We start from the raw sequence: 18,436 nt of genomic DNA on the forward strand, positions 1-18,436 counted from the left end.
GCCCTTTCTGTGAAGTGTATTTATTAGTGTCACAAGTAGGCTTACATTAACACTGCAATGAAGCGGAAAGTCCTTAGTCGACACACTCTGGTGCCTGTTTGGGTACACTAAGAGGGAATGTAGCATGGCCAATGCACCTAACCAGCACGTCTTTCAAACCGAGAGAGGAAACCGGAGCATCCGGAGGAATCCCACGCAGACACGGGGAGAACGTGCAGTCTCCGCACAGACAGCGACCCAAGCCGGGAATCGAACCCAGATCCCTAGTGCTGTGAGGCAGCAGTGCTAACCACTGTGCCCTCTGTTTGGGTGAGATATTAAATTATTTGTAGGTGGCTGTAAACAATCATGTGGGACTATTTCTAGAACAGGGGAACTCCTGCCTCTGGATTGGCCAATGTTTATCCCAGGCTAACATCACTAAAACAGATTACCAGGTTGAGTACCTCATTGTGGGATCTTCCTGTGCACTAATTGGTGGCCAGGTTTCAAAAGAACAGCTTTGGCCGTAAAGCAGCTGGAACATCCTTGAGGACATGATAGGCAGGGTAGAAGTGCTGCCCTTTCAGCTGATTTTTCCGTCAGTTTGCCGAGAGACTGAACTATGCTGCGTGTTGAGAAAAACAAAGATGGCAACCAGGCCCCACACTGACAGCCGAGATCAAATTCTAAAATAAACTGATACCCGGAACAAAATTTAATCCCTCAGTCATCAGATTGCACTTAGAATGAAGTATGTTGAGCAGGCGAGAGCAGTGTCACAATGCTGTAGAGTGGGGAAACAGAGAAAAGAGCGCAACAGTGAACCAGGCTTGATGGGGGTGCGGAGAGGGAGGGTTACTAGTGGTAGAAATGAAGGCAGTTTTCTACCCAATCAGTGATAAACTGTTTTAGCATTGTATCAGACTTGATAATGGAGAATCCTAGAAATGGGCGGTATGGTGGCACTGTTGCCTCACAGCACCAGGTTCAATTCCAGCCTCAGATCACACATTCTCCCCGTGTCTGTGTGGGTTTTCTCCAGGTGCTCCGGTTCCCTCCCATTGTCCAAAGGTTAGTTGATTGGCCATGCTTAGTTGACCATTGGTGTCAGGAGGATTAGCAATTAGCAGGGTAAATACTTGGGTTATGGGGATGGGGCCTGGGTGGGATTGTAGGCCGTGCAGGCTCATAGTGCAGAAAGAGACCATTTGGCCCAGTCGGGATTCTATGAAATGCGAAATAAATCTGCAATTCCTGTATAAAAATAAGTGGAATCAACCACTGTACAAGCAGTTGAATGTAACTACACATCAAAGACACACACCAAAGGTTATAGGAGATGTTAACTCCTTGTGGTCCACATCAGTCTTTGCTCATTTGAGGCTAGCGCACATGGCATGAGGGGTCTAGGCAGCTTTCTATTTAGCCAATTCCAAGTCGAGCATGCTCTGAACTTTAATCCATGCACTTGCGGCAAGAAATGGAAGGAAAGGAAATGAAAGCTTTGCCAGTTCAAGGGAATGCAAAGCAAAGGACTGAAGGAATCTACATTCCAGGCAGGGCTAAGGGTTGTTGTCCAAAATGGTTGGATTTGAGGACGTAATAAATTTGCACAAGTACATCGGTCTAATACTGGTTGGACAGATGGTGAAATCTATGGAGCTCTTGCAGTGTACAAAAATAAAGCCACTTCAGTGGGACCAAAAGGACACAGTGGAATTTGCATAGCAGCACATTTACTAAGCTTCCCTTGAAGTGATACCCATTTTCAATCCATTATAAATTGTTGAAAGCTACGACTGTCCATTTGCCCTGCTCTGTATGCTACATGATTAATAATGTAATGCAATATTACATAAAGAGTACCATCTTTTGCTTGGAAGACCTGTGGACAGTGTTTCAGAGCATATGATAACAGCAGTAATCCTCTGCTGCATTCTTAATAATTAGTGCAGGACAGACCACACGTAGCTTTGTAGAATTATTAATGCTTAGCAACTCCCCTGTGGATGTGCCAAAGTGTTCAAAGCAGCTGTCCATTGTTTTCTTTGATATTTACACGAAAATGTTAAGAGAGCTGCACCGATTTCACCCTGTTCAAATGCTCTCTGATTACGGACATACCAGGAGTCCAAATCTTTAGTGAAGAATTTCAAAGTAATTCCAAGTTGTAGGAATCCCACAAGTTGGTGCTCTTAATCAAGCTGAAAATGTGGTTAAGTATTGCATTTGCCAAAACTTGAGCCCAGAATAAAAACAGATACACCGCCCATAAAAAGTTGGCTGTCATTGTAATACTCTATAGTTATAGCACACAAGCAGCCTGAACCAGGGATTAGGGTCCAAGGGAACAAAGCCAAGTTAGATTCCCTGGAGGAGGTGGTCACACTACATTCCAGAACACATTTGATCCTTACATTCCCCAAGTGTAACGACAATGCAAAGCCAGAACCAATCTTCAATCGACACTAAGTATACAAACGCACTGTTGGAAACCAGACTATAAAATCAGTTTTTCATCTCCAAGAGACTCAAAACCAGGTCTATTATTTTCGGTTGCTGAATTTATTGGGAAGTGGAAGGAATCAATTTGATTTAGCTCCCAGCAGAAAGATCCGTAGTACCCAAAGAGCAGGCAATGCATCGAATACAATTTATAGCATTGGAGCATTGTCAGAGACCTGTGCCACTGGTCAGTGTAATTTCTCATTCAGATAGAATACTGGAAAATCATATAATGCCAGGGACAAAATAGTTCACAAGAAATGTTTCATCTATGGACCACACTGATTGCTCTGCCATTTACAACTATAGTCGCAAGGAGTCAAGTATCAAATATACGGTGATATGTATTGGTTTATGATCCGTGTGGGCAACCAAAAGGCAAGTTCATTTTGTTATAAAGGGAGGTTACTTTCTGTGTGTGCTAACTGCTGGCCTCTACTCCTACACCCCAGAATAATAACTAGCCAGTTGGAGGTTCACGTCCAATCATTTATGGAGTACTTTAAATGCCAATATGTCAATTCGCTGAATCCGTAGAGGGTTGTATACCATGAACGAGGAGAGATTGTGACTGCACTATTTCGCTGCAAGATAGAACTTGAATTTATGCAGGGCCTTATCACAAACTGGGGCTATTTTAAAGTGCTTCACATCCAAATCAATTACTGTTGCAATGAAGTCACTGATGTTATATTGGTAACGTAGTGGATAATTTACACAAAGCAAGGTCCTATGAACAGCAAGTGAGTTAAATAACCAATTAATCTCTTTTTGCTTATATTGATTGGAGGGGGAAATTAGCAGGCCACTACAAAGACTTAGAATCACTACAGTGCATCGAGTCTGTACCAACAACAATCCCACCCAGGCTCCATCCCTGTAACCCCACATATTTACCCTGCTAATCCTCCGGATTCTAAGGGACAATTTAGCGTGGCCAATCACCCTAACACGCATATCTTTGGGAGGAAACCAGAACACCCGGAGGAAATCCATGCAAACACAGGGAGAATGTGCAAACTCCACACAGACAGTCACCCAAGGACAGAATTGAACCTGGGTCTCTGGCGCTGCAAGGCGGAGATGCCGGCGTTGGACTGGGGTAAACACGGTAAGAAGTCTCACAACACCAGGTTAAAGTCCAACAGGTTTATTTGGTAGCAAAAGTACTAAGTTTCGGAGCGCTGCTCCTTCGTCAGATAATTGGGAGTTCTGTTCACAAACAGAGCATATATATATGCCCCGCTTGTGAATAGAAACCCCACTTACCTGACGAAGGAGCAGTGCTCCTAAAGCTAGTGGCTTTTGCTACCAAATAAACCCGCTGGACTTTAACCTGGTGTTGTGAGACTTCTTGCTGTGAGGCAGCAGTGCTAACCACTGTGTCGCCGTGTCGCCCCTTCTTTGAACAGTGCATGAGATCATGCAATCCTACCTAACAAGCAGACAAAGCTTGGTTTAATGTCTCATACAATAGATGTTGTGTAATTTTAGACCCTGAACAGTATTCTCAGACTACTTAAAAGTTACTTTTCAAAAACTATGCTTTCTCAGCTGCTGTTACAGACAGACAATGTGGTCTGATTGCGGCCTAATGGAGAGTATACAGATACAAACATTACTGTCTTTTTAATAAAAGGGAAGACGAAAATAAGGTTTCCTCTGCAACATATCATTGTTATCTAGACATGAAAGTGTCTGGTTATTCGACAAGCCATGTTTATCTTCCCCACATGCTCAAATTGACATTTCTGAATCTAATTTTATTTAATTTGGCTGCACTAGATTGGGAGACTGACAAAACTAAATTATATCTGGGAATTTTTAAAAACACCCCGCTGCAGATCCAATTTTTAAATCAAGCTTTGTTTCCTGACAGTACAGAAAATGATAGAACAAGTACTTACTTTCGCATACACAAAATCCCAATCCATCTCTTAATCCCCTCAGTCACGAAACAGACCCAAAATGTGGGCTTGGAACTACGTTCTGTTCATAGGGATGACTGCTCCCTTCAAGTCAGATTAAGTGATATGCAGCCTCCCCACCAACCAAATGGAACAATTACTCATGAAATAGTGAAGTATATGATAAGCCCTCCTCCTTAAACACTCAGGAAATCTTGACAAGGTCACAGTCCTGATGCAAGTAGGGAACGTGATATTTCTAGGTGAATGAGATCTTTTATGCATTTTTTTTAGCATTGCCCCAGAACAACATTCCCATCGTCTATTCGAAGACAAAGGGGCTGGCTGTTCGCGGAGAAGTGATAAATTCATCTTTGTGCCCATTTGATGACAACAACAGGATTACATGCTGCAGGAAGGCAGAATAATCTTTGCTCACGCTCAACCCTGCAGCTTGCATAACCCTCCCAGAGCATCACTGTGGTGATCAGGGCAGGATTTCACAAGCTGTTCAGCCTGGTAACAGGCCACAAAACCCTGCCTGGTGGTTACGTCATTTCCCAGAAGACAGGCTCAGCTGGTACCACACAAGTAAATGACCCCGTAAGAAATGCATCAAGAGTCTAAGTCTCTGCAGACATAAGATTCCCCTTCCCTGGCATCACAATATTTAAATTTAATCGCTGCCAAAAATAAACCTCAATCGAGAATTATCTCAAAACTAGTCTTCACCTTTCTTAATTTACCACTTTTTTCCCAATGTATTCCTCCAACAAAACTCCAATTGTGCTAAGAGGGAGAGGAAATTAACTGAACAAGTCACTGTGTAGCAATGCAAAGAGCTCAGAAAACATACAATGTACAGTATTGCACTGTGCGCTATTTTAATTCCAAAACAGAGTCGATTCAAAAGGTCGTTTGCTTAGCAGAGCTTTAAAAAAATATTTTACAGGAAGATTCCAGTCCACAAAATGCCAATTGTGAATTCATCCTTTAAATATTGGATTTGAAGAAAAGGATTTGAAAAGTGGCTGCAAAAGCACAAAGCGAATGGAATCACGGTACGTTCATTAGACAGGGGTTTTATATCATTTTGATAGGTTTGGGTTAATAGAGTTGTGATGATTGGTCCCGCGATGATCTAGATACCCTTTGGCTAACTGCCTCCACTGCTCTTTCGAAGGCATGAGCCCTCTTATTTAGTTTAGATTGCAAAGGCAGTTGTTGACCTTTGGTACATTGCCCAAGTGGCTTGTGAGCCCAAAGGTGACAGGTGCCATAGCTGAGCTGGCATATGTCATCTCCTGATGCCCAGATAGGTTTACTTCTTGGGATTGGCATCCATTTAGGGATTGGAAGCTAGAATACGGCGAATTTTCTGTTTCCCTATTGTCAAAGTCACCCTTTATTGGGTGGCACAGTGGTTAGCACTGCTGCCTCACAGCGCCAGGGACCCAGTTCAATTCCCGGCTTGGGTCACTGTCTGTATGGAGTTTGCAAATTCTCCCCGTGTCTGCGAGGTGCTCCAGTTCCCTCCCACAGTCCAAAGATGTGCTGTTTAGGTTGACTGGCCGTGCTAAGTTGCCACATCCGAGGATGTGTAGATTAGAGGGATTAGTGGGGTAAATATGTGGGGTTGTGGGATAGGGCTTGGGTGGAATTGTCATCGGTACAGTGCCAATGGGCCAAATGGCCTCCTTCGGCACTGTAGGGATTCTATGATTCTACTGATAAGTAACCTGGTGTAAAAAAACACCAGCTTTGGCCTCAGTGCCACCTGCCTTGGAATGACCTGCTCTGTAATTGTGAAAATTCAAGATTAAAAAGGTTTGCTGAACAGGAATAGCAAAGGCCAGCAGAAAACTCAAAACCATCTTTGAAACGTACAGAGCTTTCTTCTGGACCTAAAATCCATCAGGTTCCTTTTGTGCCCAAAATATCCCATTTCAACAGGATGTTTGCGACAATCAGTCTCCTCCTCCACAAAAGCACAGGCCAATCAGCTTCATCTAGGTCCCAGCTATATAATAATTCAAAGGCCTTTCTTACCCAGAGAATCCTGCAGAGAAATTGTCCACTTGATAATATTAAACAGATTAATAAAAAGTCAAACAATTCTCCCAATGATTTCCTGCATTAAATACTCTGATTGGAGATAATGGCCAGAATTCTCCGCTACCACACGCCCCGTTACCACTGCCAGTGAGAACGGAGAATTTGGCAGTCTGCCAAATCTCCATTCACTGCAGCGGGACTGGAAAATCCCAGCCACTGGCGATGTCGGTGAATTCCTGCCATTAGCAGGGCAGTTGCGGGGGCAATGCTACATTCAGGTTCAACATCCTCAGGCTAAGGACAGGCAAAGAAAATCAATCTCTTTTGTACGTGCAGGTCTGATGTCCACATCATTCATGGGATGTGGACATCACTGGCAAGACCATCATTTGTTTCCCAACCAAAATTTCCTTCCCTGGAAAGGACATTCGGAAATTGGATGGGTTTTTTAACCACAATCAATGATAATTTCATGGTCACCGTTACTGAGACTAGTTTTATTTTCCAGATTTATTAACTAAATTCAAACTCCTCCAGCTGCCATGGTGTGACTTGAACCCATGTTTCCAGAGCATTAGCCTGGGTCTCTGGGTTCCTGGTCCAATAACATCACCACAATGCCACCATTATAGCTGTAACCCTTCTGCTTTCCTTCCATGGTCAAGTGGGTTGACAATGCTTACTATCTAGTCCTCACACTTGGTTAAGTTACTGTATTTCTCTGTTGACTTAGTGACTAAAGTCAACTGAGCAGAGATGCTTGATAGCATCGTCATAAATGACCCTTGGGCTAAAGGGATCAGGTGATATGAGGGAAGTGGGGCTAGGGCTGGGGGGAGGAATGATCAGCCATGACGAAGATGAATGACGGAGCAGGATCTAAGGCCAAATGGCCTACTCCTGCTTCTAGTTTCTATGACCCAAAAAGTTGACATTACAGCACTAAGTGATCACGCAATAAAATATAGAGTGGTTAAAAAGAGCTGCTTTAAGGTAAGAGCTAGAACTTCGAGTTAATGTGAAAACAATTATCAGAACTTTAAAGATTTCTTCCCTATAATGTTTACCATGTCTTCCTCACCCTTACACTCTAATATAAACAATATTACAACATTGACAAAGCTCCGGAAGTCCAAGGCAAAAAAAGGGCAACAGCAACCCTCTGAAACATCAGTTTCTCACCAATAACAGAATTCAAAAGAAACAATACTGAACACAGTCCCTGAGCTGCTGTTACTGAAACATTTACAAAATAAATTATCACCAGTATATGTAGCAGTGTGATAGATGTAAAAAATGGCACAAAAATGGATCAAAGCAAGTCAGCTACACAAACTGTCATCTGTTGCCACATGCGCCAGTTTTTGATTGAAGAAAGAGCGAGGACTCCACTTCCAGCTCTTGTCTCCAATTTACAAACACTCCATCACCTCAAGTTGTAGTGAACTTTCAGAAGATGAAAAGAGCAGCTGGAATGCAGTGGTGGGTGACTCAATGGGCTCATCCCCTCACAGCAGCACTTATTTCCACTTGGTAAGGCCAACTAGAAAAGACCATAGAGTCATAGAGGTTTACAGCATGGAAACAGGCCCTTCAGCCCAACTTGTCTACACCACCCTTTTTTTTAAAAGCCTCTAAGCTAATCCCAATTGCCCACATTTGGCCCATGTCCCTCTATACCCATCGTACCCATATAACTATCTAAATGCTTTTTAAAAGATAAAGTTGTACCTGCCTCTACTATTATCGCTGGCAGCTTGTTCCAGACACTCACCACCCTCTGCGTGAAAAAATTGCCCCTCTGGACACTTTGGTATCTCTCCCCTTTCACCTTAAACCTATGCCCTCTAGTTTTAGACTCCCCCACCTTTGGGAAAAGATATCGACTATCTACCTTGTCTATGCCCCTCACCAGAAAAGGTTTACTAGGATGCTACTGGGACTTGATGGTTTGATTTATAAGGAGAGGCTGGATAGACTGGCACTTTTTTTCCCTCTGGAGCATAGGAGGTTTGGAGGTGATTTTAAGGAGGTCTATAAAATAATGAGGGACATAGATCAGCTAGTTAGTCAATACCTTTGCCCAAAGGTAGGGGAGTCTAAAATTAGAGGACATAGGTTTAAGGTGAGAAGGAAGAGATACAAAAGGATCCAGAGGGGCAAATTTTTCACACAGAGGGTGTTGAGTTGCTGGAACAAACTGCCAGAGGTAGTAGTAGAGGCAGGTACAATTTTGTCTTTTAAAAAGCATTTAGACAGTTACATGGGCACGATGGGTATAGGCAAACGCGGGCAATTAAGAGTAGCTTAGAAGGAGGTTTACTAGGCTGATACTGGAGTTGAGGGGGTTGAGCTATGAGGAGAGGCTGAATAAACTAGGCTTGTACTCGTTAGAGTTTAGAAGAATGAGGGGAGATCTCATTGAGACGTATAAGATGATGAATGGGATGGATAGGATAGAGGTGGAGAGACTCTTCCCGCTCAAAAAAGACAGTAGGACTAGGGGGCACAGCCTCAAGACAAAAGGGGGGCGGTTTAGAACGGAGTTGAGGAGGAACTTCTTCACTCAAAGGGTGGTGAATCTCTGGAATTCTCTGCCCGTTGAAGTGGTGGAGGCTGCCTCGCTAAATATTTTTAAGATGCGGGTTGATGGGTTTTTGATAAGAGAGGGGATTAAGGGTTATGGGGAGAGGGCGGGAAAGTGGAACTGAGCAGCGACAGATCAGCCATGATCTTATTGAATGGCGGGGCAGGCTCGAAGGGCTAGATGGCCTACTCCTGCTCCTATTTCTTATGTTCTTATGTTCTTATGGACAAATTGGGCCACAGGGCCTGTATCCATGCTGTAAACCTCTATAACCATATCGTATATCATATGTGCATAATATAGCCAATTCATATATTATATGAATTATTACCTATAAAGGTCAGAACCATGGCATCTGGCCTCCAACCACTTTACTCAGTTTCAAGGCCATCATTCAGCACTTTACATAGGAAGTGACCAAAATTGTGAAAGGTGGTTCCCACATATGGTTTTCATTTAAGAAAAAGCTCAAAAATTTTGTCATCCTGACGAATGCAACAAAGTTTAACCTGTTCTGTCACCATAACCCCACAGACCTGTCAATTCATGAATAACTCCCCTTTGAGAAGAAAGCTGCAGTGCTGTGTAGGACTGGGTACTGCATGAATCTAGAACTGTACATAGTCATTCATTGTGAAGGACTGGGTACCGTAGGAAGCGAGAATCCAGGTGGATTTTCAAAAACCAAGGTTTACTTGTGAAATGAGTTTGGGCAGCTTAGAAATCTAGAAACACAGAAACACGAGTAGGCACTTGGCCCTTCGAGCCTGCTTCACCATTAATGATCATCGAATTCAATATCCTGACCCTACCTTCACTCCCATATCCCTTGATCCCTTTAGCTCCAAGAGCTATATCTAATTTCTTCTTGAAACCATCCCAGCTGTGGGAAAAGCTCATAATACGCCATTAAATAGCAGAATTATCGCACTGAAAGAGGCTGCAAAGGATCCAGTTGTCTATTAGGTACCAACAACATAGGCAGAACTAGAAAAGAGTTTCTCAGAGGATTTGAGGAGCTCGACACTAAATTAAAAAGGCAGAACCTCAAAGGTTATGTATTCTCTGGTTTATTACATGAACCATGTCAAATTGGCATATTGGACATAAAATTAGAGAAATAAAATTAGAGACTTAAAGGCTGGTGTGTGAGATGTGTGTTTTGGTTCATGGGGCCCTGGCATTAACACTGTACCATTGGGACAGTTCACACCTGAACCATGCTGGGACTACTGTTCTTGCGAACCACATAACTAGAGCAATAGAGAAGGTTTTAAACTAAACCGTGGAGGCAAGGGATCAAATGTGGACTGATGTGGTAGATCAAAGAATAGACAAGGGAAGAGAGGAAGGTATTAACATGGGAAATGATAAATAGACCGTGACAGGAAGGGACAACGGATACAAGTCCGAGAGTAAATCAAGGCTACAGGTCACAAAAAAAACAACAAAATTTAAGGCCCTGTATTGGAATGCACATAGCATTTGAAATAAAACAATTGAACTGATACTAAATATGATCTAGCAGCCATTACAGATACATGACTGCAGGATGGCATTGATTAGGACCTGAATATCAAATGATATGTGATTTTTAGGAAGAATATGAAGTTAGGAAAAGAGAGAGAGGTGGCTCTGTTAACTAAAGACAACATTAGATCTTTCCTCTCATTTGTGCTAAGTTCAGGAAACAGAATGTAGGAGTAGTTTGGGTGGAGATGATAAAGGTAAGAAGTCACTTGTTGATGTGGGTACAGGCCCCATAGGTGCAATCACAAGGTAGGATATCTAAGAGTTTGTCAGAAAGGTACGATGATTATTGTAGAAGATTTAAAACTAGGTATAGACTGGAATAATCAGATGGGCAAAGATAGTACGGATAATAAATTCATAGAAAGTTTTTGGGATAATTTCTTAGGTCAACACATGCTGGAGTCAAGGAGAGAGCTGTCTATAATAGGCTGGTATTGCGCAGTAAGATTGGATTAATTAATACCTCATAGCAAAGGGGCCCCTGGGTATCAGTGATCATAATATGATTGAATTTTACTTTCAGTTTGAGGGAGAGAAGAGTGGGTTTAAAACTAGCATTTTAAACTTAAATAAGGGTAAATATGAAGGCATGAAAGCAGAGCTGGCAAAGGTGAACTGGCAATTTAGGTTAAGGGATAAGTCAACAAATATACAGTTGCAGACATTTAAGGGGATATTTCAGAGTGCACAGAATCGATACATTCTAACAAGGCAAAAAAATTCCAAGGCAAGGACCCACCATCAATGGTTAACTAAAAAAGTCAAAGACAGCATCAAAATTTTTAAAAAATGCATATAATTGCACAAAGATGGTTGGCAGATCAGACATTAAAAAAAGCAAACGATTCATATGGGGAGAAATTAGAATATGAGAGAAAGCTAGCCAGAAATATAAAAATGGATTGTAAGAATTTCTATAGATATTGAAAAAAGTAAACAAAGTGAGAATTAGTCTCAGAGCATGAGCACGGAGAGTTATTAATGGAAATTAAGCAGATGATAGATGAATCAAATAGGTATTTTGCAGCGAGGATATAAGTAACAGCCCAGAATTGGCCATAATCCAGGAATTGGAAGCGAGGGAGAAACATGAAAAAGTTACAATCATCAGGAAAGTGATATGTAGCAAATTGTTAGAAGCTTGGGTCAGCTAGTCCTCAGTCCTGATGTACTTCATCCCAGGGTCTTGAAAGGTGTACATCATGAACTAGTTGATGCATTGGCTCTAATTTTCCAAAATTCACTAGATTTAGGAATGTTCCATTAGATTGGAAAACAGCAAATATCAAAAAGTCAAAAGGGAGGAAGACAGAAAGCAGGAAACTATGGGCCAGTAAGCATAATGGCTATCATAGGGAAAATGTTAGAAGCTATTATTCAAGATGTAACAAGCCAGTTAGATAAATTCAAAGTAATCAAGCAGAGTCAACATGATTTTGTGAAAGGGAAATCATGTTTAAGCAATTTATTAGAATTAGAAGCATAGAAATGTAGAAAACAGGAGCAGTAGGCCATTCGGCCCTTTGAGTCTGCTCCGCTTTTCATTAGGATCCTGGCTGATCCTGCCTTCCCTCCATATCCTTTGCCCTATGAGCTACATCTAACTCTTTCTTGAAGTAACAGGTACTGTGGATAAAGGGGAACCAATTGATGTACAGTACTTAGATTAATAAGGTGCCTCATTAAAGATTATTTTTGAGGAAAATAAAAGCTCATGGTGTAGAATAACGTATTGGCATGGACAGAAGATTGGCTAGCTAACAGAAAATTGAGAGTAGGCACAAATGGGTCATTTTCATGTTGGTTGGATTTAACAAGTGCTGTGTCACATAGATCAGTGCTGAGTCCTCACCTCTTTACAAATTATATAATGATTTGGATGAAGGGACCAAGGGTATGGTTGCTGACTTCGCTGATGACATTATTGGAAGTAGCTCAGGGAAGGTTTACTTGACTAATACCTGGAAAAGGGCAGGTTGTCTTACAAGAGAAGGCTGGACAGGGTAGACTTGTATCTGTTGGAGTTCATAAGAGGGTGAAACATACAAGATCCTGAGGATCTTGACAGGGGTCGTGGGTAGGGGGTGGACTGGTGGTGTTGAGATGGTGGCGCGGGCTCGTTGGGCCTGTTTCCCGGGCTGATTTTTGTTCTTTGACTATCGACAGGGTGGGTGTAGAGAGGGTGTTTCCTCTGGTGGAAGAATCTAGAACTGTTTGAAAGTAAGGGGTCGCCCATTTAAGACCGAGATGAATAAAATTATTTTCTCCCAAAGGGTTGCGAGAATCTGGAAATCACTTCTCCAAAAGGTGCTTGAGGCAGAGTCTTTGAATATCATTAAGCGGGGGGGCGGGTGGGGGGGGGGTGAAAGGTTATCTTGAGTGGACAGGAATGTGAAGGTGAGGTGAAAATTAAATCTTACTGAATGGCATTGCAGGCTCAAGGCCTACTCCTGCTCTGAGATCGCATGTTCTCAGTGGAGTCAGGAAAGAGGAAACTCCAACTGTTGGGAGAAAGGGTGCTCTTGATGTTGCAGCTCAGGTAAATTGTTGGAGCAAAGTCGAAGGATTTCAAACTCACTCTGCCTCAAAACAGCCGGGAGCTGCTTTTGTTCTAAATGGTGCCAGTGACAAAAACATTTTGACGAGCAGAGAATTAATCCCATCACACACTCGTCCAACCAAAATGCAAGACCTTGTAAAGCGTGCTAAGCATGGATCTATCCCCCCTTCCTCAAGAACTCAGCAAGTTAACTCCCCGAGGTATTGAGGGATGAGCGGGAAAGCAGAACGAACCCAGCACAAAACTGACCTCAGTTTCTCACTTACTAAGGCAGAAAAGAGAAAATAGCTCAAGCTTTCCCTCAGACGTCCATACTTAAAGCACGAGTGGATGGAAGGCAAGGGCAGGGTTAGACAGGCTACAATGCCTTGCAGGTGACTTGTCTACCGACGCATACCATCGTTGCTCATTGGTGAGTAATGTACAACGAGATGAGATACCAGAAGGTGCCTGGCATCCACAGAATTATAGCGCAGGGAAAAGAGTTACACAATATCAATTGTGAAACTGGTGTGGGGTTGGAGAAGAGATATTAATCTGTCTGTTCAGGGAAATGCAAAAGATCACACGATATTATTCCAGAGAGGAACACAGTCTCTCTGGTGTCCTGGCCAATACTTAACCCCCAATGAACATCACAAAATCAGATTATCTGGTCATTATCACATTGTTGTTTGTGGGAGCTTGCTACTGCATATTGGTTGCTGCGTTTTCAACATAATCACAGTGACTACACATCAAAAAGCGCTTCATTGGCTTTAAAGCACTTTCAGATGTCCAGTAGTCACACAAAGGTCTACCACATAACTGCAAGTCTTTCTTTGTACATATACTCTGTCTTTTGCTTATTAGTCTGGCAATTCATTGAATCATAAAAACCCTACAGTGCAGAACCAGGCCATTTGGCCCATCAAATCTGCTCTGACTCTCTGGTAGAATATCCCACCCAGACCCTATCCCCGTAACCCCATGTATTTACCTCACTAATTTCCCCACCCCCCCCGAAACTTACACATCTTTGGACACTGAGGGACAATTTAGCATGGCCAATGTCAATCAACCTAACCCGAAGATCTTTGGACTGTAGGAGGAAACCGGAGCATCGGGAGGAAACCCATGCAGATTCAGGGAGAACGTGAAAACTCCATGTAGACAACGATCCTGGGCCGGAATCGAACCTGGGTCCCTGGCGCTGTGAGGCAGCAGTGCTAACCAGTATAATGCCAACCTGTGATAGTTTAGTCAGTCATTAGATCATTGAATGTTCATGTTTTATTGTTTTAAGTTTTCATAAACATCTGGTCAAGTGACACTGTGAATTGCAATTGCCACATTGTCACATCCACTGTGTGAATTTCAGCATGAACTCTCCAACACTTACTATTCGATATGATCCTGACCACACATTTAACAAAAGTATTTTACTATTTGAATAGATGCATGATTTGCAAGTTCCAGCAATCATTTCTGCAAAGGATGGATTAAACTGATAAAAATAATGAATGGCAGCCTTACAAACATGAAAATCCATCCTGAGGATCAGCTTCTTACTGCTCAATGGTTAGCACTGCTGCCTCACAGCATCAGGGGCTTGAGTTCCATTCCCAGCTTGGGTCACTATCTGTAGAGTTTACACATTCTCCCTGTATCTGTGTGGGTTTTCTCTGGGTGCTCCAGATTCCTCCCGCAGTCAAAAGATGTGCAGGTTAGGTACGTTGGCCGTGCTAAATTGCCCCTTAGTGTCAGGGGGGACTGGCTAGGGTAAATGTATGGGATTATGGGGATAGGGCCTGGGTATGATTGTGGTCAGTGCAGATTTGATGGGCTGAATGTCTCCTTCTGCTCTATAGGGTTCTGTGCACAGATTCCCTCTGGGGGCTCCGATTTCCTCCCACAGCCCGAAAGATGTGCTGGTTAGATGCACTGGCCATGCTAAATTCTCCCTCACTATACCCAAACAGGCACCAGAGTGTGGAGACTAGGGGATTTTCGAAGTAATTTCATTGCAGTGTTAATGTAAGCCTACTTGTGACACCAATGAAATAAACTTAAAAATGTATCATGAACTGCTGGGAACCTAATGACTGACTAAACTATCACTGGGTGGTATTATACTTGATTAGGGCGAGCTCTGAGACACACATTGCCTAACTGCAAACTTAATCCAACACCTTTATGGGTGTTTTGCTTCGATAAGGTGTGTCCAGAGCATTAATTGAAACGTTTTCAGCGAGAGGCAGTTCAGTGGAGCTGCGATTAAATGATGGGAGAATTAACAAATGATGGCCAGAAAGAGGAGACAATGTTATCTGATCAGATGGGGAATTAATTTAAAAGGCAAGATGTGAGCTGCATAGAAATCCTGGGTTGGTTCAGATCCATGAAGCTGCCTTTCTGTAAAGATCATTTCCCTCCCTCTCTCTCTGTCAGTGAGTCAGGTTACTGGCTTCATGGAGTGGTTTCAAAATGGCCCGGCTAAGCGGTTACAATCTGGTTTGAGAAAAGCAAACACTGCAACGTGTAAGACAGAAATCGGGGAACCGACACCATGGACAATCTCGCCCCAACAATGGGAGCAGCCCGAGGCTCTCATTCATTCCCCAGCCCGTCTCCGCGGCTGACCTTAGGAAGTGGCGATGATGCAGAGAGCTCCAAAATGCTTTCCTCTTCCTGCTTTCGTTTCTTAGCTCAATAAAACAGCTGTTTGACCTCCCAGTGATGACGAGGAGGGCTTTATTTTTTTGGGGGGGGGGGTGAATTAAAATCTTTGCTTCCAATTCTGCCCAATACAAAACCTCAGCAATTCTACACCCTGGGGGCAATCCGAATGGATCCATTTTACTCCAGAGCTCCATTGGATATGGAATGGATCACTCTCTCCCCTCCAGCAAAATGCAAATAACCCCACGGCCAGAACTGCTCTCCAGCTCAATTATCATTCAATTTGAAAACATTTCCAAATCGCACTGAATCTGCAATGAGTCTCTCTCTAACCATTCATTATTCTCTCTCTCTTCCTCTAACCATGTATTCATCTCCTTTTATATATCTCTCTCTTTAACCATTCATTATTATCTCTCTCTAACCATTCACTATTCTCTCTCTCTCTCCCTGTAACCATGTATTGTTCTCTCTCTCCCCGTAACCATGTATTGTTCTAACTATTGTTCTTTCTCTCTCAAACAATTTATTGATATCTCTCTCTCTTCCCTCTAGCCATTTCATGTTCTCCCCCCCCCCTCTCTCTCCTGCCAATTTTTGGCTTGATCCTGCCTGCATCACTAGCTGTACAGTCAAATGAGATGCAAAAAAAAAAGCCCCAATCATTTCTCCCAGCCCTGCCGCACTCTGCTCCACAAGCCAGGATCGCGTTACCGGCTCCAACACATCTGAGTGAAAGGTTTAAAAAGCTGTACCTTGGTGAAAAGTTCGGATGCTGCCATTCTCTCTCTGGTCTCTGCTCCTGTAACAGCCTCCGGAGCAGCTTCTCCTCCCCTCTGCACAGCGGCTGCAAAGGGAACGGGGTGAAAGTCAACAGCCACCGAATAATGTCTTTCCGAGGAAGGGGAAAGAGAGAAAGAAACTGCTTCACTGCGCCCAACACTCCTTCCTTCCTTCCTTCTCTCCTTCCTTCTCTCCTTCCTTCCCTGAATCTCAGCCCAAGGTATCAAACGCCATGTTACCTGTGTTACTGAAATGTTACCCGGCTGTGCATTCTGGGTATGAGAGAGATAGACCCAAAGATGCTTTTCCTGCAAAAAAAATCCGTGCAGAATGTGCCTGCCCTCAGCAGCGAGTCCCAGAGCAAGTGTCAGAAAGCAGCCTGGAAAGACAGCGCCACCGCAAGGCAGCTCAACCTGGCCCCAGCATCAAACCCTGGGAGAGAGAGATAGGCAGACACAAAGAGTAAAATAGACAGAGATAGGCAGATAGAGAGATAGGAAACAGAAAGATAGAGTTAGACAGAGAGCGAAGAGGCAGAGAGAGAGAGAAGAGACAGGAGTCAGAGAGATTGGGAGATATGAGACAGAGAGATAGGCAGACACAGACAGAAATAGACATAGACAGAGAGAGAGGGGTAGGCAGACACAGACAGAAATAGGCAGACAGAGAGAGAGGGGTAGGCAGACAGAGAGAGAGAGGTAGGCAGACACAGACAGAAATAGACAGAGAGCATACAGAGAGATAGACAGAGAAGTAGGCAGACAGATAGGCAGAGAGAGGGGAGAGAGAGAGGAGACAGAAAGATAGACAGACAGAGAGATAGGAGATAGATAGACAGAGATAGACAGAGAGACAGGCAGAGATAGGTAAACAAAGAGATAGGCAGAGAGACAGGCAGACAGAGAGAGTGTGATAGATGGACAGATAGACAGAGAGACAGTCAGAGAGATAGAATGACAATGAGATACACAGACAGGGAGACAGAGAACGGCAGAGAGAGAAATAGGCAGACAGATCAGAGACTGTCTGTTTATCTCTTTCATTGTCTCTGATCTGCGTCTGTTTCCTCTCTCTGTCTCCTTTTTCTGTCTGCCTCTCTTTTCTCTGTCTGTCTCACATCTGTCTGTCTCCTTGCTCTCAGTCTGTCTGCTTATTTCTCTCTGTCTCCTAGCTCTCTCTGTTTCCTATCTCTCTCTCTGTCTTCTATCTGTCTGTTTATCTCTTTCATTGATAGGAAAGAGAGAGAGCTAGGAGACAGAGAGAAATAAGCAGACAGCCTGAGAGCAAGGAGACCGACAGATGCGAAACAGACAGAGAAAAGAGAGGCAGACAGAAAAAGAAGACAGACAGAGAGATAGGAGACAGACATAGGAGGCAGACAGAGAAAGGAGACAGAGAAAGGTGACAGTAACACATGCACAGAATGGGTGGGTCAGCAGCCCCAAGGACAGGACCAGTTTTTGTGTGTGCCTAAAATCCAGCCACAGAAATGTGTGTATATTAAAATCCTGACTCCACCCAAAACCTTTGACACACATTAATGCAGTTAAAGTTTGTCCTGGAAGTTTATTTATTTATTTTTAAAAATAGCTCACATCCCTCCTTCAATTGACAAATCATTAAAAAGATGAGTTGAGGTATTGAAAAGAACTCGTGTTCACTCAAAATTTGGCTTCAGAGATTCCTCCAAATCAAATGATTTCCAGAATTGCTGATTTGATTGTGTGTGTGTGTGTGTGTTGGGTGTGGGGGTGGGGTGGGGGGTGGGGTGGGGGGTGGGGTGGTGGGGTGGGGGGGTGGGGGGTGGGGTGGGGGGGTGGGGGGGGTGGGGTGTGGGGGTGGGGGGGGTGGGGTGTGGGGGTG

At 43.4% G+C, this 18,436-nt stretch overlaps 1 protein-coding gene across 5 annotated transcripts in view; it reads right to left on the reverse strand.

Moving 5' to 3' along the window:
• myo5aa (myosin VAa) overlaps nucleotides 1–16,899 on the reverse strand; it is a 204,534-nt gene extending 187,635 nt beyond the window's left edge. For 2 of the 5 annotated variants that reach the window (XM_080214233.1, XM_080214232.1), the window contains exon 1: nucleotides 16,546–16,885. In XM_080214233.1, coding sequence (XP_080070359.1) covers nucleotides 16,546–16,572 — 27 coding nt within the window. In that variant the 5' untranslated portion in view covers nucleotides 16,573–16,885. Of the gene's footprint in view, nucleotides 1–4,394; nucleotides 4,502–16,545 lie in introns of those variants that run through there. The other 3 variants (XM_080214230.1, XM_080214234.1, XM_080214231.1) reach the window with 3 other exon arrangements.
• Between the last annotated feature and the right edge of the window lie 1,537 nt (nucleotides 16,900–18,436).

This window comes from Carcharhinus amblyrhynchos, chromosome 28, assembly GCF_965287045.1.
Source record: "Carcharhinus amblyrhynchos chromosome 28, sCarAmb.v2.hapA, whole genome shotgun sequence".
NCBI lineage: Eukaryota > Metazoa > Chordata > Chondrichthyes > Carcharhiniformes > Carcharhinidae > Carcharhinus > Carcharhinus amblyrhynchos.